This window comes from Perca fluviatilis, chromosome 20, assembly GCF_010015445.1.
Source record: "Perca fluviatilis chromosome 20, GENO_Pfluv_1.0, whole genome shotgun sequence".
Taxonomy (NCBI): domain Eukaryota; kingdom Metazoa; phylum Chordata; class Actinopteri; order Perciformes; family Percidae; genus Perca; species Perca fluviatilis.
The window spans coordinates 8935550-8959049 of record NC_053131.1 but is presented as its reverse complement, the minus strand read 5'-3'; the positions used below and the strand labels follow the sequence as shown (position 1 = coordinate 8959049).

At 39.3% G+C, this 23500-nt stretch overlaps 3 protein-coding genes across 9 annotated transcripts in view; all 3 read right to left on the bottom strand.

Annotated features, from left to right (window-relative positions):
* The window catches only part of loxl3b (lysyl oxidase-like 3b), a 31953-nt gene extending 30090 nt beyond the window's left edge, over positions 1-1863 (bottom strand). The window contains exon 1 of one of the 5 annotated variants that reach the window (XM_039785200.1): positions 1471-1863. The gene's annotated coding sequence lies outside the window, so the exon portion shown is untranslated. The remainder of the gene's footprint in view (positions 1-1470) is intronic. The other 4 variants (XM_039785199.1, XM_039785201.1, XM_039785202.1 and 1 more) reach the window with 4 other exon arrangements.
* A 1383-nt stretch (positions 1864-3246) lies between these two features.
* Positions 3247-12783, bottom strand: pank2 (pantothenate kinase 2). 3 transcript variants are annotated; one of them, XM_039786353.1, is made up of 7 exons: positions 12382-12783; positions 11526-11878; positions 10802-11055; positions 8677-8820; positions 6999-7122; positions 5585-5710; positions 3247-5481 (listed from the first exon to the last, which is right to left on the bottom strand). In XM_039786353.1, exons 1-7 carry the CDS (start codon positions 12593-12595, stop codon positions 5431-5433), a joined length of 1266 nt encoding a protein of 421 aa, XP_039642287.1. In that variant the 5' UTR covers positions 12596-12783; the 3' UTR covers positions 3247-5430. The 3 variants fall into 3 exon arrangements, with proteins under 3 accessions (XP_039642287.1, XP_039642285.1, XP_039642288.1); XM_039786351.1 differs by having other exon boundaries at positions 8644-8820; positions 12382-12782; XM_039786354.1 differs by lacking the exon at positions 12382-12783 and having other exon boundaries at positions 8644-8820; positions 10802-11130; positions 11526-11630.
* Positions 12784-13913: 1130 nt separating this feature from the next.
* On the bottom strand, positions 13914-22791 carry mavs (mitochondrial antiviral signaling protein). The gene is made up of 5 exons (XM_039786194.1): positions 22706-22791; positions 20778-20900; positions 19710-19890; positions 16757-17511; positions 13914-15454 (listed from the first exon to the last, which is right to left on the bottom strand). Exons 2-5 carry the CDS (start codon positions 20898-20900, stop codon positions 14702-14704), a joined length of 1812 nt encoding a protein of 603 aa, XP_039642128.1. The 5' UTR covers positions 22706-22791; the 3' UTR covers positions 13914-14701.
* Positions 22792-23500: the final 709 nt, after the last annotated feature.

Genomic DNA, 23500 nt, shown 5'->3' with positions numbered 1-23500 from the left:
ACAACCTGGCAAGCATCTGATTTTAATGTGCTTATGCATCAGTCCAACTTTAATTCAAACCAACCCAATCTCTCGCTCACACATTGAACTCTCTCGCCTCTCACTGAAGCAGGGACTCTCCATACCAATGTGCTCATGGATCAGGTCTTGTGAAAGGCTCAAATCAACCAGCAGCAACAGCAGCAGTTCTCCGGATCAGCGTGACTCTTTGCAGAACACTTTTGGTCACCACAAAGTCTTATCCTGAGACACTGCATGCACACATTCCCACCAAAACAAACAACAGACTCTAAATCGGTTTGCTAATCACTACCAGAGGTCTGTACTTTGTTGTGCTTTTGTTAAACTGGGAGTAAAAGCTCCCTGGGCAACAGATAATGTTTTCCTGCCTTGTTGCAGCTTGTTGACCTTTAGAGGAACTTTGTGAAACTTTACACATAAACCAGTACACATGACCCACATCAAAGGGAGTGAACGGATGATGGAAGAAACTACATTATACTCTAGATGAACACAAGGAGATGTTTCAGAAAGGAGGTTACAAGAAGTAAGGTCAGTCATTTTCCTGCAGAAAATAATCTTATTATTGCACTATCCAGTCTCCCTGAAGATTCTTTCATTCTGACAAATCGGCCTAAGAAAATCCACAACAATATAACCACAGCTGCTCAAAATGGAAACACATGGTGGTCAAAACATTTCCTAGAAATTGTAAGAAAGTGCAATTATGGTGTGCAGGCTTTCTTGTCCACCTGTTTTGTAAACTTCGGGATGTAATCTTTACTCAACAGAAACATTAAGACATCAGAAAAACCCAACCTATTCAACTACTTCAACACCTATCTGGAAAACAGCTGCAGAGCATCTGGACAAAATCCATTTATTAACAATTTATAAACATTTAAAACTGCAGGCTTGAAGGCTTATCAGAAAGTGAGGATTTATTACTGCATTATGAACATTGGTTAGCAAATAGAAAACACTATCTCAAAGGATTTTACAACCCAAATGTATGGTGTACAACTGATCTATAAAGCATTATAATACATTACTGACATTATTACATAGCTACAACCTATTTACCCTTTATGAATGTGCCTTATTAGAAAGTTGTACTTGTTTTACACATTACCACCAGATATTTGGCAGCAGGGACAACAGACTATTTTAGTCAATATTTGGCTTTGGGGAAACATTCCGTTTCCTGTTGCAGCATTCCTCACATTTTTTCACCTATGATATTGAGTATCCTAAAAGTGAAAGCGTTTGTTTTACTAGTATACAGTTTATGAATGGGGCTTGAATTTGTATGAAGCAACTTTAAAAGCACAATGCTGCCTCACAGTTATCAAATCAGTGCCGAAATACAACATATGACGTGTATTTTTAATACCCAGACTATGAGTATATTAAATGTAGCTTGTTTTTGAGTTTTGCTGTTCATTTTAAACTCAAACTAATCTGCCTTACCTTATGTTTCCAGTGTGAGGTTATAACGGTCCCGTGGAACGAAGATGGGAGCTGGGTCTTCAATCGTGGTGATCCAGAAGTTCATAAACTGAACCCCCTAAAGACAGAAGATGAATAAATATCCAAGTACTTGTGCTAATAAATATTTTCCATCAAACACGGGTCCAATTTGCGGGGCAGTAGTCCACCTAGCAACCAATTACTCCTTACAGCGATACTGACTGTAAATTGCCAGCTGTGCAGCCCTCACTGAGGCGGAGGAGGAAGAGGCTGCAAGACTGAAGTGGGCTGGATTTATTCCCTGGAAAGACACTAACTCTTTCATGGATGGTTCTGTAACAGGCGGTCCTCTGTTGCATATCCCCAAAAAACGTGAATTGCACTTATTTCACACGCAGGCTACGTGTCTGACGAAGCAAACGATTTACAACCGGAAAACCAGCTTTTTGGAAGAAAAAAAATCATATATAATGTATATATGTATTCCATAATATATATATATATATATATATATATATATATATATATATATATATATATATATATATATATCAATACAATGTACTCACATTTACCTGCAGTTTAGATAATGTGACTAATGTTAACCTAAATAACCATGAGGTGAAAACAGCAGAAATATCTCACAAGATATGCAGCCCATAAACCATAGCTTCAAAATGTGAGAAGTTAGCTCTTTCAATTAACCTTTAACTTAAAAGAATAATTCGACTTTCTTTTGGGACATAACATTATGCTTATTTTTTGCTGAGAAGACCCACTGGAAGCGAACAAATCGCGCAATATCGCCTCCGAAACTTGTTGCTCGACGTGAAGCAGTGGGCTTAGCGCTGGCAAGCTAGCGAAAGTTAGCTTGCTAATTATATTGTGCAAAGCGAACTGCGCTTTCTCCCATAATTTACGTGACGTTGTTCCAAGCACTACTTAGTTGTTGTTTGTATCTGTTACTATGAAACACCACAAAAGAACGAGAGAAGGTACAACAAACGTATTCTTCTGCCTGAAGACATTCACCGCAGGTAAACTCTGAAGGTCTTGTCAAACTACGACACTTTATGGTCGGTTTTCGGCAAATCACTACGCGGTTTTCAGGTGAACTTCGCCCTCATTTGCATAAAGTTAATTCCCGCGTCGGTTACCATAGTGGTGGAAAGTAAATAGTGCATTTACTCAAGTACTGTGCTTAGTAAAATTTGAGGTACTTGTACATTACTTGAATATTTTCACTTTCTGCTACTTTATACTTCTACCCTACAACATTACGAATCAAATATTGTACTTCTTACATTTATTTGATACCTTTCATTACTTTGCAGATTCAGATTAATAATACAAAATATAATCAAATTAATATTTATTTTAATGGATAAAGACTTGACTGCTACCTGGCACTATAATACAAATATTATTTACAAGATGCAACATTAATGTAATGTACATATACTGTATGTACACACATATCAATAAATATAATTCACATTATTCAGCAATTGGCCATTCTACATGATGAGTACATACGCAGTATATTTGGATGCTAATACTTTTTTGTATTTTCACATTAAGTACAATTCTGAATGCTGGGCTTTTACTTGTAAGACAGTACTTTTACACTGGTATTGCTCTTCCACCACTGGGTAAACATAAAGACAGCAAATAAACGTTTCTTTAAAAGCTCTAACAAAAGCATCGCAAGTTGTCACAAAGTTATGAAAAGTTTGTATTTAACAGGGACAACACAAGAAATTTGTAATGACTCCGTTACAAAAAAAGTAGTTTTTATTGCAATGGGACATGACAAGCAAACAAAAGAGGAAACCTATAGAATTAGAGACGTTTGTCTCATTTTGAATCACATTGCTGAGCACATTATTGTATTCTATACAAAAACATGACAGGCACTTTTTTTTATCAACTTACTGTATGTAGAACTTTCAGATACATTATGTCAAGTAACTGACAGCTGAAAAAACTGTGTCCACTAAATTTAATTTAAACTGTTTGGGGAGTCAGATCTCTTCATTGGGTAGTTGATGATTTATTATGGTCCATGTAATCCACCGATGGACCGATGACAGATGACATTAAAACGGAACGGATGACCAGTAAACGAAATGATAGGACAAATAACTCATAAAACACACATCAGAGACACAAGGTTGAAAATGTTTTCAAGTTCTACCTTGCTAAATGCCTCTAGAAAAACAAAAGCTTCAGGAAGCCTGACCAAAACGTACATTGAACTCAAAACATTAATATTTAAGTACAGACAGAAATCGTTTGGGGTCACAGGACCTTAAACCTCCATTGGAGGGATGCATCACGTTTATGCATTTAAATACGTTTTTTAGTGAAATCTGGGGAACATAATGCCCTAATTTTACCTTATATTATATATAATAACTCATATTTATCAATATCTATCTTTCACTTGCTCTGATTTTCCTCTACAAGGAGAGGGTTGCAGTGGCTCAAGGGCACTTCAGCAGGACAGAGGTTTGGGGTTAGAACAGGACCTACATTTATCAATACAGTCCAGTCTCACTAACCCCAGAACTGATTGTACAGATTTTGCGATACCAGCAATGTTGCAAAAACACAGTAGTTGGAGTAAACAATTGGGTTCATAAACTTTATAAACATTAAGACCTCTATAACAGTAACAGTGAATGTTTCCATAAAAAAAAAATTTATCTGATGAAATGGTGACCTTTGGTGCATTTTTTTTTTATCAATTATGGTGTCAATTAAGAAAGACTGAAAAGCAAGTTTAAGTGCGAGTGCGTTTGTTTCAATCACACACTCATTTAACATTCAATTAGTGACAAGTAAATGCTCAAGGATGATAAAACAATAACAATAAGTGGTTTAAAAGCTTTTCAGTGGGGGGGAGGGGGGTGGGGGGTTCAGCTTACTAAGAGTATCAGATGGATGGGAGTACTATCACGACGATATGTTGAACAGCTAAATTGGTTACTTTTTATTTGAGTTTAAATCCTCTCAACTTTCAAGTGATCATCCTATGACTTTCACAAGATGTTATTTAGAACTGCAGGTGTGTATAGCTGAAAGCATTAGTGGAGGAATAGACCGAAAATCTACCTGCAACATAATTGCATCCTTTTTACTGCTTCTAGCTTCTGAAATATGAGAATTATTTGCATTTATTTCTCTTATAGGATAGTAAACTTAATATCTTTGGGTTTTGAATCACACAACAAGCATTTGAAATAAGTCATCTTTGGTTCTGGATTCTTAAGTCAGGCATTTTTTTTTTAAGCTATTTTCAGACATTTTATACACCAATAATCAATCAACAGATTCAGGAAATAAACAATGATGAATGATGCTTTTCTAGTAAAATCTTCCCTGCGATTATCTTTAAGATGTACCACCCATCATATCAACTCATACATAGTTCAATTAAACAAACGCCCATCCACCTGGTACCCAAGTAGTGGAAATATCTGACCCAGGACCTGATACCCAGTGCACGTTAAATGCAGTCCATAAGCCAAGACTATGTGATGGCCAGTACTTTTTTTTTTTTTTTTTAAACCCAAGTATTACAGGCAACCGTGGTGACTTTCCAGAAGATGTCTTCAGACCAAACCTGGCTGGTTCCTGCAAATAATTACTTTGTCAACGTTGCTGCATAACACTGAGGTCAGGGAAGGAAACAGGCGTCTAATCCGCTGCCCACAACAGCAGATGTGAATCACAATTTAGAAGCTACTTTCACCATTTCTCAAACCAGCTCGATTTCTGAGAACATAACAGGACCTCCAAATATTTAACAAATGTGCCGGCCACAACCAAAATTTACCAGTAACTGGCTGGCGGGTGGCATAACATCCCTTTGTGGAATTAATTATGGACAGTCTAAAGTGCTAATGGTCTTTGCAGCAGATTGACCAGAACTTCTTTGAATGTAGTTCAGACAGATTAGGACGGATGCAGGAGCTCTAACAGGGCTCCAACCGCTCCGAAGTAACCCTACAAAAACAGAAAAGGACATCGAATTAGAAATCGTTGAGCCCATCAACGCAGTACACCACATTTGTGGTCTCCGAGTACAATAAGGGGTTGAGTCATTTACCTCATGCTGTAGGAAGAGCGCCTTGAGCTGTCCTTTAGACCAGTAGTCCATGGCGTAGGCCAACAGCTTCATAGAGAGAGTGTTCACTCTCAGGAAGTTACCCACAAACACCACTCGCTCTATGTTCTTTGTAATGACAGAGAACGGGGATACAATTATTGGGGCAATAAGCGTATGATCTCAAAACAGCATAAACACAAATGACAAATATTATCCGGGTGTCAAACTGTGATATTTGTTGAGGCAGTAATACAACTGCAAATTTCAGTTAAGCAGTCTGATTGGTCAAAGCCTTTCTCCTCCAATGTTGATACTGATATTACTTATTTGTAATATTTATTCACTTGTATGATATTACTTCTTACTGTTACAGCACAAGTAGTAACAATAGTAGTAGTAGAAAAAAAAGAAAGAAGTAATTTTACCCAAATAAGGGAGTAAATACTTAATTTTCTTAACTCAACTAATAAATCATACTGACATAAAACTGTTATGCCTATATTACTTAATGCAATTCTCTCCAAGATACTTACATTTTCCCTTTTTATCCATTTAAATTATCTAGCTGCATCTTGCATTTTGGTCAACATTTGTTGTTTTTAAAAATGTAACTATAAATAAATTAGGGCTGGGCGATCGGTAGAAAATCAGATATCACGATATTCTTGACCAAATACCTCAATATTGATATTACAGTGATATTCTAGGGTTAAATATCTTCCCACTTAGATTTTAGATAAATAATCATCAGTAATGTGGACATAATGCCTAGGTGGGGAAAAGGCAAATACTACAACAGCTAGAACAGTCTGGTAAGTTCAGAAAAGTACATCACCTTACTGTAATGCAGCCTTTAACACCAGTAAAAGACAGCACTTACTGTAGGTCATATCACAATATCCAAAATCTAAGACGATATCTAGTCTCAAATCACAATATTGATATATTGCCCAGCCCTGACATAAATACATATATTTGACTACTGAATAAGGTTGTGCATTTGAAACATTCTACTTTGACGGCTAAATAAAAAAATAAAAACGCATTCGTTATTGCTGGTTTGTGTCTTTAACTGGTTTTTGAGTTGAACACCTTCTGCTTTGGCCGATGATAGACACGTGGAGAACGCGGTTTACCTCCTCTACGCCTTCATAGCCCTGTACAATGCTGCTTGATCATGACGCCACAAGGCAGCACCGTAAAGAGGCTGAACGCAAAGAGGAAATGGCCAGCAGGGACACTCAAGGGGAACGGATTATTATTATTATTTTTTTTTTTTTAACTGTATTTTATAACAGTGTTGTCCCTGTACCAGAATTGAGACTATTTCCTCACCATTGTATCTGGACATCCATCCATCTACTTTGGATTTATTTATTTTTTGCCAGTAGAACACTACTAATACAATACTAACCTCATTGAGAGCACACATCCTGGTGATGGAGCCGATGTTGTTGGTGATGGTGACCAGGGTTGCCCTGGCCAGGTCCTCTTTGGACACCGACTCCCTCTTGTCTTTGGACATCATGTTGCCAAAACTATCAAATCAAAACACGAGCCATTTTAGATGATGATCAATTGCATCAAAGAGCCAAGTGTACAGCCAAATTCTTTTTTTTCTTCTTCTTGAAACATATTTGGAAGCTACACGTATTGAAACTGGCAGGTAGCTGTTAGTATTCACTAAGGGTGTTGAAATGAACCACAGCATCGACGCATCGCGATGCAGACCTGGGCGATTGTGCATCGATGTAGTGACAGACCATAATCCATTATTGCCTAATGAGGTTACTTGTTCATTTTCCGGTCCCTGCTTTTTTTGTTTCTGCCTTTTGTCTAATGTGTTCAGGCTCCGTTACATTCAGGAAGGGTCTTTTATTTTTTATATTCATTGAAGCCTCTGTTTACAGGCTTGTGGTGATGCGCAATGTGCTATATCTGACTGCTTGAAAACCATGTGTAGCAATATACAATAATATTGAGGAGCAGTGTTGAGAGTAATGCGTTACAAAAGTAACAATTACAATTACAGTAATTTATTCCTTTTTGCTGTAATGGAGTAATAAAACTCACTACTAATTAAATAAATATTATACCAGTTACAAGCTCAGTAACGCGACTTACAACGCAACATTTAGTGGAGTTTTGTTTTTTGAAGAGTTCAAACATTTGACAGGAAAAAAAGCCTGAGTGTTAATGTCCTGTTGCTGTATTGGATGGTTGAGATGACTGCAGAGACAGATACATTTGCAAGGTGGACATTATTTTCAGGAGTTATTACGCTGCGTGGTGCTGTCCCGTCTCTGTTCCCGCGATCAGAGCCAGGACCAGAGACGGTACGGACAACATCTGTGTCCCAACAGGTGACGGTACATCAGCGCGGACAGCAGTGTGTCCGAGCTGCTGACAGATAGAAACATGTCGGGAATTAATGTTTAGGCTTGCTACACGTAATATACCATTGCATTTTATCAGCCGTAGAAAGTAACTATACCGTACTTCAATACAACTGTAAGTTACTTTTGAGTATTTTCATTTTCTCCTACTTTATACTTCCACCACAATTCAAAGTCAAATAGGCCTATTATATGTTTTACTTCACTATTTATTTTATAGCTTTGGTTACTTTGCATATTCATTATACAAAATATTATGAATAAACTATGATGTATTAAAGTGGATAAAGATTTGACTTTGAAATTCACAAGCTACCTGCCAAGTCATAGCCTATATCCGCTGTTATTTTGGTGGAAGTAACTCAAAAGTAACACAAAAGTAGTGTAAAGCATTACAATTCAGAGACTAGTACATAATATAACCAATTACTCTCAAATGACAGTAACTAGTAATCTGTAAAGTATTACATTTTGGAAGTAACTTGCCCAACACGGTTGAGGGATGACGCATCGTGATATCGAATCGATTCATTGACAGGATAATCGTAATAATCAAATTTTGCACTCTTGGTTTCCCTGTTTCATTAAAAGCAGGCTTGTGACCCACAGTAAAAAAAAAAAGAAAAGAAAAAAAAAGATAAGAAAAGCTGCTGTAAACCGCACCTTGAGGCTACAGCCCAGCCTGGCAGCCCAAACCTCTCATAGTCTCCTCCATAGATGTCCCGAACCAGCTTGTCCACCCGGGTGCTCTCCCCTTGAGAAGCCATTTCTAGAGCTTCCTCGAAAGTAGAGCAGCCAGTCAGCAGGCAACACAGGCCCAGGAAGGTCCCACCACCGAGGCTGTAAACACACAGATTAACAGAGAGATTATATAGAACCCATTCATATTCTAGTGTAAAATACATCAGTCTGAACTCCAGGGATTGTAACATATCAAATGGAGTCTGAAATGAAGGGACTTTATTAATTAAGGGATTATTGACCACTTAAAAAAAAAAAAAAAAAAAAAAAAAAAAAAGAAATTGTTACAGACTCCAAATTCCAAAACACTCTAGTGTTTCTTTCTGGGAACAAAGGGCCATTATGTCGAGGGAGAAGTAAGCATTCATGAGTCCCTTTGAAAGCCACCACACAGAGAAACCACGTGTGAAAACAAACCAGTGGAGAGAGAAACAGAAAAGGAGGGCAAACTGTCAGTTCAACTAACAGTTTGAACATTTTAAACTACTCCCAAATCAAACTAACAAAGAACCATTTTGCTTCAACTCACAAGCAAACAGCGTGGTTAAAAAAATAAATAAAAAGTGGTTTGGTAGCTGACAGCTGAAGAAAATGCTGCTACTTTTCACACCAAGGCACTAGGGAAACACAGAGGCAGACGTCACCTAACCAAGCCACCCACTTGACCGGAGTGCACCCACCTGGAAAACCCTGCGTCACTTTCACCAGGTATCAGCATGTGTATGGTTCGCTAGTGTCAAGTCACATCTCCCGTTTCAGTTAGTTTTTCTGCTGGCATTTGTGACCAGTGACACACAAAGCAAAACTAAATAGCTTTGATTGTGTTATGCTGCACACAAAAATAAAATGTTGTCATTTTCGTTTGCTCATTCTTTTACTCATTTTGAAGATTTAAGAATATTATCTCACCTCCAAATGGCATGTTTAATCTTTCATCAGTGTTAGATGAAAGTTTAACTCATCATGAACATAAATTAAATACTCCTCTAAAAACTGAATGTGGTATGTGTCTTAAGTATACGCTTGCAGCCCCTGTCCTCTCTCTGGGCCCCACCTTTCAGCAAACTAATATATAAGATATAGAGGGGCCTTGTGTTCTATTTGAATTATCTTATGAAATGGGGGCAGCCTGCTTAAAGTGATGGTTCGGAGTAATTTCACCCTAGAGTCCTTTGCACTATGACCTCGAGCCAAACACCCCCCCAGAAGCTTTTTTCACCTGGGTCTAACAATGAGAGAGTTAGCTAGAGTAGCGTTATCAGCTGAATAGCTTAGCGCAGGGGCTAATGGACCCACGTTTGTATCTCGTAAATGACCCCACTAATAATGCCCGAAATAATACCAAACCGGCCCTAAGCACTCATCTAACTGCAGGTAGCAGCAGCAGCACAGAGAGCAGAAGAGAGCAGGCAAGTGTTCATAAACTTCTGGTGTACTTACAAACTTTCCAATCCATCGTTTTAGGAGTACATAACCTATTTGTACTAGTGTAGACCTTTGGTATCATTTCGGGCATTATTAGTGGGGTCATTTACGAGATACAAACCTGGGTCCATTAGCCCCGCGCTAAGCTATTCAGCTGATAACACTACACTACACTACGCTAACTCTCCCAATGTTAGACCCAGGTGAAAAAAGCTTCTGGGGGGGGTGTTTGGCTCGAGGTCATGGTGCAAAGAACCCTAGGGTGAAATTACTACGAACCATGACTTTAAAAGAAACATGCCGACTTATTGGGATCCTGGCGTTATTTTGTCACTTATTGGGAGCAGTAGGCTAGATAGAGACGGTTACCTCCAGGATCTGTGCTAAGCTAGGCTAGCGGTGGGGGCGTCAGAGTTACGACACACGCAGAGATGAGAAGGGTATGTATGGACTAACTCTGGGGGGGATACGGTGAATAAGACAAAGTCCCAATAAGTCTGTGTGTTCCTTTAAGGCAAACTGCAGCAGGCCCCGTGGATTTGCATTAAGGTCCTACATAAGAATCATCAGCACATAATACTTAAATGTGTACAAGTCCATTATATGACTAATAATCAGTGCAAATTCACAGTAGATCTCCATCACTGATCATTACCTGGTCCCTGTAACGCGTTTGTAGTTACTCTCAGAGTAGACGGCCAGGATGCTGACCCCAGACCCTATGTTGACCAGCAACAGAGGATAGGGGTTCTCCAGTGTATATGGCCTCTGGATGCAGCGATCTGGGTCAGTGGGGTTTTCAAAGTAGTAGCACTCTGAGGGTCCCCTGGACACCACCGAGTCGATGTACAACACCCCCCGGATCAAACAGTCCAGCTCATCAAGCTTGTGAAGCTGCAGGTCTGCCATCTTTTTGGTGAGAGGAAAGAGAACACTGATAACATCACTGAGGGGATATGGTCAGGAGAACACAGAGGCGGGAAACTGGGGGAGGAGGGAAAGCAGGGGGGGTAAGAAAACAGGAACCTTCATTAAAATTCTATTGGAACAAATCTCACCAAAAAGAAAACACATTGCCTATATTAGGAGGGTTATTGTGCAATTGTACATCCCACAGTTTGATAAAAAAACAAACAAAAAAAAAACACTTAAGGGACCTTTAGTGCAATAATCGTGATTTATGTGTCCAGATTGATTAACTGATGCTTTATCATAGTCCAAAAGGCAAAAATGTGTTAGGTGCTCTCCATCACTGGCTATTCTGTTAGGATTACACACATCCAACAAATATCTTACGACTTTGTAATTCTCCCTCCTTCCTGTGAATCTTCACTGTCCAGCCTGCAAAAGCAAACCTAAGAGAACAAATGCAGACCCACCGTGCGGAAATCAGCCTCAAACTTGTACGCCCCCCCTCCTGTGGCGCAGAGGGTGGTGTGAAGGCTGGAGAAGTGCTTGTTGCGGCCCATCTGCAGGAAGGCCGGCAGGTCATGCGTGGGGAAGCGGATGAAGTGCAGGTTGCCTGTCCTGCCGCACAGAGTCAGGTCCTGCAGCTCCAGGTGTACATCCCTGATGCCCGTTTTACCATAGGCGGTGTTGGAGGTTAGGTAGCGCCGGATGCTCTTTAGGTTCTCCACCTCTTCCTGCTCCTCCTCTGCTGTGATGTCTTTGGGCTCAAAGTACACCAGCTTCACCAGGGTGCCTCCAATGTCCATCCCAAACCAGGGAAATGCTGCATTGTATGGGACAATAAATGCCACAACAAAAATTCACTCAATTTTTTTTTTAACCTAGAATCATAACATCTCTGTATATATCTGTAATATTTAAATGCTTAGTGACACAGAGGATAACTAGAGCTGATGTCTGTGTTGGCCGACATAACGGCAAGCAGCTTCATCCACAGAAGCAGAAGTACAGTGTGTACCGCGAACGCCATCTTGTTGCAAACCAGATCCTGGCTATTTACTGCCACTACAACTCACCGATATTACATTGTAATACCAAAATGATGTCTGTTTTAGCATCATCCCAGGACAATCAATATAATCTATATACAATACAATACATTTAGAATAATGTATGCAGCCCGTTAACAGTTTCAAGATTTTCTTTCCAAATCGGTAACGTTATTTTTACTGCCTTTTGTGGGGAACGCCTTTGATTTTTGTATACATACAACGAGGCGTTTCCCAGTAAATACACTAAGCCCATGCTAGTAACGGTAAAACCTACGCGGCCTTGTTTTCTTCAACGAGTCGCTCCGTTGCCTCGCCGTCAAGTTGGAGGTACGCCGGTCGGATGTGGCTCTTCCTGCGGACGCAGCTGCCTCATTGTTGGGCTCGTTAATGAAACAACCGGGCATCTCCTTGTTGGACCGCGGCTGCTTCGTGGGCGTTTCGTCTTCGTCGATACTTTCATCGTCGCGTAGGTGGCCATTGAACGCCATTGAAATGACTAATTCACTCCATATATACTGCAGTTTATAATAAATAAAACCAATGCACCTCAAAGATGTATGTGGACAATGAAGTCCAAGGCTGTATGCGCTAGCTAGCTAGCTAAGTAGATGAGTGTCGTAAACGGCAACGGTACATGTCCTTTTTATGTACGCTGTCAAGACAAGGGTGGGCGGGGTCAGTTGGTGATTGAAGGACCTAGAACCAATCAGAATGCGAACCCGCCAGTCTGAAGATAAAGGAGGCTGATGTCACATTTTTCTTGAGTTTTTCGTTTTTCCACATTTAAATACATCGTATGCATAAATATGAAAACAAGCACCGTTTTATAATCACAAACAAATGTACAAAATCCTAAATATTTTATACATTTAGTATATCCCACCGATTCTCCACATTAGGGAAGAAGATGGATAATTACTTTGCTCATAAAACAAATGATGCAATTAAGGGAACATATAAGAAGTTATTCTGCGTTATGAAAACAAGAACCAGAAAATAAAACAAACCTAAATGTATTAATTATATTTGGTAACATCCATACGTCCAAGCTTTCTAAATGTGGTTAATATATTATTTAATAGGGTCCGAGCACAGACAACGTTGGTGAGCAAAGAATTGAAATCAATTTGAAATCAATCTATTGAAATCAATAGGATTATTATTTTAGGGTCCAAGTGCCAAAGGTCTGCTAAACTATTTTTACATAAAAACTAATAATAAAATGGATTCCGATTATGTTTCTGTCCCTTGTTCTGTGTGACATAAGTCCAATAAAGTCAGGGTAGATAGTACACTTTTAGTCTTGACATAAACTTGTGGTTTCTCTGCAGGGAAATCAACGTGCACACTCAATCAAAGAATTTTTGGAATTTCAGTTTATTGATATGATTTTTAAAGTGCATAGCTAGAGACAGTGCCTACATTTTTTTTTTATAAACCTTAAACTGAGATTACAATTTACATGTGTATCATTAACGACAATACATTTAATCTACAAAGCATCTAACCCATCTTTGCAACTCAAATATCCTCTTAAAATTGTGTAACACTTCCTAAATTTAAGTTGTTGTTTTTTTTGTTGTTTTTTTATATTGACAAAGCTTTTTACAATAAAATATCATCTCACAAAACATTAGTTCTCAAACTTGTTTCTATTTTAAAGGAGAAAAAAACCAATGGAAATTTTTTATTGTGAATTCTTTTAATTATCTTATTGCACAAAAAACTAGGCAATGTTTACACTAACTACATTTTTATTTTTTGATGTTTTCAAACTAATAGGGAAATAGGGAATAACCACAAAAATTACCATTTAAAACCCCAGTTTAATATGCAATTAATCACATGATGACCTACGGTAACAGTGTCTTTGGCTAATAAATAAACAGGACGTCCCATGGTTTTAAAACGAATTGGAGTAACTGGTCTGGACTCAGTATTTAACTGAATTATAACATTTTTAGCTGACTGATTTATTAAGATATTATGAGTACTTTGGAATGTTTTTGACAAATCATTTCTTCTTAAAATACATAGATACCTAAATAGCGTATTCATATATGTACAAATAAATACAGACAGTGCACTAGCCATCATTTACAGAGTGGGATGCTGGTACTCTTTCTTCCGCAGTTCACATCCAGTAAAACTGGTACTTGGTAGAATAACCCTCACTGGATGACAGCCAGCAGTCTTATCTTGAAAGTGCTTTTCAGACAAGTGAACATACAAACATTTCTATCAATAAAAGACAGCATCAGTGTATCTTTACAAACCACTTATTTGCAGCAAGTCCATAAAAAACCTGAGATCTCAACCCAGATCCATTACGTTTCCAAACTAGGATAAGAAGGGTAGTTTTGGTTTTTAGGGCCAACTTCATTCAAAAGTAAAATGATAAAACATAGTCCAACGTAACAACATACACATAATCAACGGCCTGGCAAGTCAGCTATCGGTACTAAAGGTAATTATTAAACAGATGCCTCACGTCATCCCAGTCCAGTGACTACAATAAGGCGCCATAACCATAACATCCTCTTTTAAAAGCCTCAAAGTCTAATCTTGTCTTCGGTTAAAGGTATTAAATCCCCTTATCTCTTAAACCTCCACGCCATCAGCAGTGCACAGGCGCCCACTCCTGCAGCGGTCAGAATGTACTTTGTATTAGTTGTCAGGGTGCCAGAGGCCACCTTCTTCTCTAAATCCTGCAGTGTCTTCGGCTGTGGTGAAATATCAGCAGGTGCAGGCTCAGAGGGGTGGTAGTTCTCACTGGAGGGGGTGTTTACACTCGATACAGTATCAACAGTGTTGGTGAATGGTGGTGGTACAGGCGTGATCTCCTTGGCTGCTTCATCATTGACGATTTGAGCTTGTGGTGGTGGGCTTTGGCCGTCTAGGTTAAGGATAGACGCCTCCTCGGATACATGCACCACGTTCTCCAGCACCTCCTGTGTTCCCAAACTCTGAGAAGGAGAGTCATACTGGTTTTCCTCCGGTTCGTTATGGTTAAGAGCAATGCCGTTCTCCTGGCATGGCAGTGCAGACACTGTGCTCTCGGTGGTGGAGCTGACAGCAGAGCATGCAGAAAGGCAGGCAGAGGTCACAGTGTCACCTGCAGCATTGCTCATTTCCAGACGCTCACTATTCCCTGAGTAGGGCTGCACCGGTGAGCTGGGCGCAGGGATAGTAGGGCGCTCATGATTTTGTGGGGGGATGCTGATGAGTTGGCCAGGCTTGCTCAGACACACCGTGTTGTCATCACAGAGAGAGGCGTCCATCCCAGCAGCAACAGGCAGGGGGGGGGTTGTAGCTGCAGTTTCTGTCTGTGGGCTGCTTTCAACAACCTGCAGGGGAAATTAATCTCACATTGAATACAATAGAATATGTTTTATTGTCTTTGGACAGCAGCTCTCCAACGAAATTTTTCCGCAACTCATTCTCAGTGGTACACAAATAAAATGACATTACCCTTTTAAAGGCAAAAGACACAGAATAAAAACAATAAATATAGTAAATACAGTAATAAAAAATAATAAAAAGTCAGATATTGCACATTTGTATTTGCAGAAAGACTGCTATCGCACCATTATTTGTTAGTGTTCAGTTCTTTTATGGCACATGGGTAAAAACTGTTCATAAGTCTGGATGTGCGGGCCTTCATGGCCTTGTATCACTTCCCAGAGGGCAGCAGGGTGAAAAGGTGATTGGCTGGATGGGAGGAGTCCTGTGTGATGCTTTTGACCCGACGCAAGCATCAAGCCCAAGTTTATATATATTTGTAAAGGAAGCTTTGTGTGGACTACTGCCTCAAAGTTTAGTGGAATTGACCCCTCTCTCATATACTGTTAATAATTCAACATCATAACAGACAGAGGTATAATTGATTGCCCAGCTGGGGGGGGGGGGAAACACCATGACAAAAACTTGTTTTAACTTGAAATTTTCTATGACTGAAGATTTGCATGGTAATGTACTGTATATATAATAGGTTTTGTTAAAGGTACCCTTTGGAATGCTCGATGAATGGAAGCGCAATGGGTGGGTTTTATGAGCGGGTCCCCGTTTTGTTCGTCATGCACAAGCACAAGTACGCGCCTATGTGATACACATTCCTACCAAAAAAATCTACCCTATAACACTTCAATACTATTGACAAAATAGTGGAATAGTTTTGTTGTTTCATAGATGATTTTCAAAAATAAACGTATAATGTCACGTCATAATTCTAGTTAAGCTAAATGGAGGTTTATAACAGAAATAAAAACATTTCAGAGAAGCAGCAGGGGGGAAAGGTAGGAAAATCGATTAAAGGAGATGCTATGTTATAACTAAGTTTTAACAGGTAAAAATTACAACTACAAAGTTTACCTGATCGTTGTATAAGGAAAAAAAAATGTTTTTGTGAATCAAACACAAATCTCTCACACTCTTGGCTACTTGTAGTCTGTTAATGTCATTTCAGTCCTCAAACAGGTCAAATTAACGAATTATACATGTAATTAATTCAATTAGGGGGACAGAAACAAATAAAGTGATTACCAGACGTTCAATATCAACTGTCAATATCACGCCAGTAGGCAGGATGTTTTTTATTATTACTATGTCCTAAACTTAAGCACTTAAAATCTGAATAATTTGGTACATACCTGTGTAGCAGGAGGTCCTGATAGCTGTTCAGGCTGCAGGACAGCAGCAGGTTTTAGGTCAACAGGAGGGGTGGTGTCCTGGACTGGAGGCCTCTCTGGGGTCATCATGGGGAAAGAGGATCCATCGGTCCCATCTGAGTTTATCTGAGTTGGAGAGGGACTCTGTGGTGGACTGACCTCTGTGGCGGTTGTTGTTGTTTGGACCGGATCTGGGTGGGACGGAGAGTCTGTTTCAGACTGCTCAACAGGACGGGATGGTTGAAGAGCAGCCACAGAGTTGATCGATACCTCACTGTTCCCTGCAATCAGCTGATCAGGGATCACAGCAATACCACCAGAGATATCCTGGATGTCTGATTCTGAGTTTTCCACCGGCTCCTGGTGAGATCTAATCTCCCTCTGAGGCGGTGGGGTTCTAGTGGCCTGATTATGTGGGGTAACAGGGGAAGGAGGAGGTGTTGGACAGGGTATCACTTCATTCTGAGTTGACTGTGGAGGCTCAGAGACAGGCTCAGATGGGGAAACTGCCTCAGGAACGTTGGCTGCTGAGCTCTGGGGGACTTGTTGCTGCACAGGGGTTTCCAGAGGGGGGGAGGCCTGGGCAGCTGGCTGTGGAGGAGCTGATGCTTCAGCTGGTGGATCAACAATAGCCTGACTGTTTGCACCACCCTCTGGGAGGGACATATGACTGGCAGAGGGTGCAGGATGGACGTGTGCCCTGACGACAGTCGTTGGAGGGGAGCTGGGGTTGGAATCTAGGGCAGAGCAAACAATGTTGTCATTAAATCTGTTTTTGGTGCAAATGACTAAAGCTCCTGAGGGACTAGCTGACACTGTAACTATACAGTATTTACACATTTACTGAAGTCTCTAATGTCACACAAAAGTGCACTGAAGTTGGGGCCCTGGTAGCTCACCTAGTTGAGCTCACGCCCCATGTACTAAGGCTCAGCCCTTACCTCAGCGGTCCGGGTTTGAGTCTGACCTGCAGCCCTTTGCTGCATTGTATCCCCCTCCTTCTCCCCTTTCCTGTCTTCAGCTGTCGTGTCAAATAAAGGCCTAAAATGGCCAAAATACAATAAAAAAATATATATATACAAAAAAACTGCACTGAAGTTCACAGGTTCTGAAATTGAAGTTATTCCCTGAAGCATCTTGAGGAAAAATAACACAAAACCTCATGTTTGGTATAATATGATTTCGATCTTTTATAATAATGCTAATGTAACACAAAACGATTGTGGCCGATTCCGCTCACCCCAGACACAGACAGTTTGAACCCCTCAACTCTGGAAGGAGGCTGCGGGCCATCAGGACCAAAACCTTAATACTGTGTTCCTGCTGTTTGTCCACAACAGTTGTCCAATACTGTCAATTGTCTTTTATTGTTTTTAACGCTGAGCGGTTAATTACTTACTAAAAAAACCTATATTATGTGGGTAAAATCCTTCCGTCAGTAAAATAATCATTTGCTGATCCAAAACACATACAGTAAATTTAACCCTGACAATTTTTAAATCTAGGATTTTGGAATTTGGAGCTTCATGCTCAGGTCAAGAAGATCACCTCTGAAGCTCACACAGCAAGGAGACACTGTGTTGCTTCAACTGTATGAATGAGCTTACAAAGCTCTGTAGGACACAGTACACTTGCTCACCTGTAAACTTTCCACGCAGATGCCAAAGATAGACTCACATATTAACATTTATGCAAACATTTACTTTCCACATGAATATATGTATGAGTCCAATATACTCTGCTCACAGACTCAAGCAGAAATTACAGTAGGAGTTAAAGGGTAACTACTGTTTTTTTCAACCTGGGCCCCATATCCCCATGCATTTGTGTCTAATAGACTGATAACGGTAGTGCTCCTGTGGGTGCTGTACCCCTATATGCCCAGAGAATACGTTGTTATGAGTGGGACCAGTTGCTGCCAGATATCTGTGGTCTGGATGTGTCCAGTGATATACCTAGGACACAATGCTGTGTTCCCACGTCAGAGGATTTCTTCCTCTAATCAACAGGGCTGTGAGACATGAGCAAATACAAACTATTGTTTTTAGTGAAAATCTTTTAGATAACACAAAACCATATATATATATATATATATATATTGCCGCACGAAACACTGCGCGCAGCTGCAGCATCTCTCCCTCTCCCCTAACCCTTCATCCAAAGCCTATAGCCTACTCTGGCTCAAATGAATACGGGCAGCCATCCAATTATAACAACCTCATCAGCCATTACATTGAAAATCTTTTAGATAACATGAGCCTATGATTTCTGTAGCCTACTCTGAAACAACAGACTACCTGAATGCCTTTTTCTCGTCTCGCGTTTCACTTTCCACAGCGCAAAAAGTCACGTCCTGAGCTCGATAATGTTGTCAGACACTTTTAGTAACAATCTGACCCTTGTAGCTTTGTAGACATTGTAGCTTTGTTCGTGCCTGCCCATTACTGCAATTTCGCTCAATACTGGACCACATTCAAAGACTTTTGGTCACATCAATCTATTAGACACAAATGCATGGGGAAATGGGGTCCAGGTTGAAAGAAAGAAAACGGTAGTTACCCTTTAATAATGAAACTATTGGACCTTGAGAACAACAGTACAAATGTATAGTCTCAAACACTTCTGCACAAGGTGCTTAGAAAATAGAAGGTCATTTTTTTGTGGCTCACAAGGTGGTCCTGTTCAACACAAGGCTAAACTGAAATTGTAGTTGCACTGTGTGGTGATCCAACAAACTTCAGTGGTGTATCAACTTAAATAAGGATTCATTTAATATCTCACATACTACTTTATCATTGAGAACCGGAAAAATATTATTTGGTACAATTAGTTTGAGGTGGTGCTAAATATTTTCTAGTCAAAAAGGAAACCAACATTGCAACATTCAATTCTACACAATATTTCACAGTACTAGGTACTTGACTAAATGACTTACTGTGGATGACTCTCAAAGCGTTGTATTCTGCTCTAATCTCAGCTGCTAAAGTTGAATGCTCACACGCCTCAAGTGCTTCGATGAACTGCTCTGGCCAGTTTTCTCTTCTCTTCAGACAGTCCAGAAGAACCACCATGCTGTCATAGTTCCCATATGTCTCTCTTTTTGCCTCAATGTTTTCCTAAAATTAGATTCCATAAAAAAGGCATAGGGAATCAATTTATCAGAGTTGTAATCGGTTTCTTGTTAGTTACTTATTGATGATTTTTAGTGGAGTTTAATCTTCAAAATGTACTGTTACTGTCATGAGTGATAATCAACTTATTGTTCAACTGTCAATATCCCACCTAACAATACCAAATTGGAGATTCCTTGTCAAAAATTTCGGGGATTTATTAGGGGATGAGATGTTATATCCAAAAACAAATGTTGGCAGATATTATTATTTTAGTAACTCTCAATTGTTAATATAAATATTGGCCTAGAAAATCCAGTATTGGTCAGGTTCTACTGCTAAAAGAGCTCTCTGCTATGCCTTCTTATACATGCAATTAAAAAAATGCCCTTTTGGGACATATTTGCCTATAAAGTCATGATAAATAATAGCATCAGTGATAACAATTGTGGAAAAACCAGACCATCTGTTGTGAAAATGCATTACTTCCAGACTATTGTTATTATAAGCAGGTAAAGGACAGCACTACAACACATTAAAAAATGTCTTATGGTGTAAACAGTGCAATGAATACCCAAATAACTATTTTTATTATAGCTGGGTATCAAAACTACTTTTTGGTACCGACTGAAATTTGTCGCTAGCATTGAGTATTAAAAACTGTCAAGTACGTAAAAATGGTATCAAATGTCAGATTTGTATTGTATTTTTTTTTACATTTTATTTATTGCAAGTATTATTTTTTTTATATCTGTACCGAAACCCAGGTGATGTATTGGCAATAGTACAGTATATAAAAATGTGGATACTAGAGCCAATACATTATATTAATCCAATATTATTCAAACAATCCCCAGCCCTAGTCCTAGGTCCTTGTCCCTAATGAAACTTACCCTGTCATGAGAAGTCAAGCAAGGCAGATGGATCATTATTTCTGTCGGTTTCACCCTAGTCACAATGGTCGGCATATTCCGCCGCAAGTATCCATTGTACAGCTTGTCACTGGCAAATGACATCTGTGTTATGAGAAAGTGGACAAAAACACAGAGAAAGTAAAGACTTTAACTTTTTGTTTTCTTTTTATAATTTCCACTCCTGATACTCACGACAGCTTTACACAGTGTCATTTTGTTAAAGGGGATTTCCTCAGTTGGCAAGGCACCTTGCCAAGATTCCAAATTTCTACCCTTTTACTACATGTGAGATGCTAAAGTACCCCAAAAAAACACATTAAGGAAACCAGATCTTTGTTGTCTGCAATGATCTATGACACACTTGGGGGATTTTTACTCAATGAAACAGAAAGTGAAAGTGAAGATCAGCCATTCTGCAGTTTTGGAGAAAAAAGGAAATTGTTAACATTTCCCCTTCGTTTCAGTTTACGAGAAACTTTTTTAAATCTTTTTTTTTTTTAAAGGATGAGACTTTGCAGAGCTGCAACCCTTTTACTACTTTCTCAAGGGGAGGACAACACTTACATTTCAAGGTTGCAGCTGTCTGGAGTACGAAGAAGGTGAACCAGGCCCTGACTAGTCACTGATTAATCCCCTCCAGACTCAAAAGTGCAGCATGACCGTCTCAAATGCCTCACTTCAAACACACCCACACATTCGTACTTTTACTTTACTTTTCAGGGTCAAATATAAAGCTTGGGCACACTTTTTTTTTGTATAGAATACACCTTAAAACCTTCACTTTGTTTGAACCTAAACAGTCAAGTGAAGTAATCTGCTGTGAGGTTCAGTCAACGGGAACGTTGTTTCACAAGATCACAAGATACTTCAAATGGAGCAGTATGTTCAAGTTTAGTGTATATACAGTACGTGGGGCAGCAGCAGTCTGGAATCAATGTCAGAGGCAGAAACCAAAGACCAAAGTCTTCCTCACTGTATCATTAGCCCTCAGAGGCCATGGTTTACCTGACACACACACACACACACACACACACACACACACACACACACACACACACACACACACTGACCTAATAGGTAGATAAACGGTGTTGTATTCTTTTCAAGCATGCATCTGTAAGTGTAAAGTGATGAGAGATTGCAAATTAACAAGAAAAGGAAGGTGGTGTGAGAGGGGGAAAAGCACCTTGACACGAGGACGAATTATGCAGAGCTCAGCCAAATGAATGACCTCTACACGGGCAGGTCATGACAGGCCTTTTCTTACCAGTCTCCTTGGCTTTCCACGAGTCTGGGTCAAATTTCATCACATTAAATCTCATAACTACGGCTTCAAGTCTTATTTTAGTCTCAGAAAGCTCGCAAGGTTAGGACAAGATGGAGAGAGTTGACCAGAAGTGGAAAGCAGAGACAGTATGTGGCATGAGGTAATAATTCATTAAGCAAGTTTTGGAGTAAAACAAGTGAATAAGCAGTTTGGTCAGAATAAAAAAAAAAAAAAAGGCTGCACACAAACAACAAGGACGATAGAGAGTGATACCTGCCTGTAAACTATTAAAATACATCGTGAAATATACTTTTTAGGCCTATTTATTGGTAAAACAACTGACTAAGAAGATTGGGAAGACTTCAAAAAGGCTGCATACAAACAAAAAGGAGGGCCGAGAGTGATACCTGTCTGTAAATTATTGAAATATGTTGTGAAAATAAGATAGCGAACAAGTATTAGCATTTAAAAGTTAGCTTAAATTGATAAATACGACACAACCTGGCTAATGTCCTTGCTGTTTCCTGAGTTGGCACTCTATTACTGACAAAAACACTCAATGAAAACACTAATTATATTTAATTACATAATTATTTAGCTAAATTTAATTTATCGTAATGTCGCATATTATAATGCTCACCTTTCGTGTTTTGGTGCCTCAGCAGTTCGTGACTCCCTCTCAAAATCTATTCCTGCTCTCACTAAAACCTGCGCTGTATTCTTCACACACATCTGCTCAGCGGTTCCCCCGGAGATCCCGTTCTCTATCCCTATTGAACGACAGCGCCGTCAATCAAAGAGTAGGCCAATAGGATTTAAGTAAGGCAGTAAATAAGGTGGTCGTGCTTAATCTTGACCCTAACCGTGACTTTTGCTGTGCTATGATGGGATGGCAGCAGAATTAGATAGGATCTAGATTTCTGGTTTACATCTGCCTCTAATCCCTGATCCTAATCCGTTCGCATGGACACACACAGAGCGGGCAGTGGACAAACCGTGTTATTTATGCATCATGGAATAGAACATATGAAACCAATATGACCATTACAATTGTTTTTCTTAATGAAAATGAAGATGATATTTAACAACAGATAATCCAGGAGCATTGAAACAGACAGTAGTAGCATGTAAGTAGCTTACTTAAGTACACATTTGAGTACTTTATATACTCCACTTCAATGAGACATATTGTACTTTCTACTGTATTTATTTGACAACAGTTTGTAGAGTAACCCTAACCCTAATACAGCAGCAAATGCTTCTTACACACAATAATAATAATAATAATAATAATAATAATAATAATAATCTAATGTTATATTTACAAATAACACTCACATGGTTATAAACTGATCATAGGTTTTTAAGTAAAATTATCTGCAAATTAACGACATAAAGGTAGTGGAGAAGTAATAAGTAGCATGAAATTGAAATA

What these genes read in the sequence shown, in the direction of transcription:
- pank2 (XM_039786351.1), bottom strand. Translation starts at nt 12,595, where the DNA reads ATGGCGTTCAATGGCCACCTACGCGACGATGAAAGTATCGACGAAGAC. An exon ending in AAACGCGTTACAGGGACCAG is followed by an intron (nt 8,821 to 10,801) that starts GTAATGATCAGT and finishes GTGTGTTTACAG; the next exon opens with CCTCGGTGGTGGGACCTTCC. An exon ending in CGCTCTTCCTACAGCATGAG is followed by an intron (nt 5,482 to 5,584) that starts GTAAATGACTCA and finishes CTGTTTTTGTAG; the next exon opens with GGTTACTTCGGAGCGGTTGG.
- mavs (XM_039786194.1), bottom strand. Translation starts at nt 20,900, where the DNA reads ATGTCATTTGCCAGTGACAAGCTGTACAATGGATACTTGCGGCGGAAT. An exon ending in GCTTGACTTCTCATGACAGG is followed by an intron (nt 19,891 to 20,777) that starts GTAAGTTTCATT and finishes ATCTAATTTTAG; the next exon opens with GAAAACATTGAGGCAAAAAG. An exon ending in CAGGACCTCCTGCTACACAG is followed by an intron (nt 15,455 to 16,756) that starts GTATGTACCAAA and finishes TTTCCCCTGCAG; the next exon opens with GTTGTTGAAAGCAGCCCACA.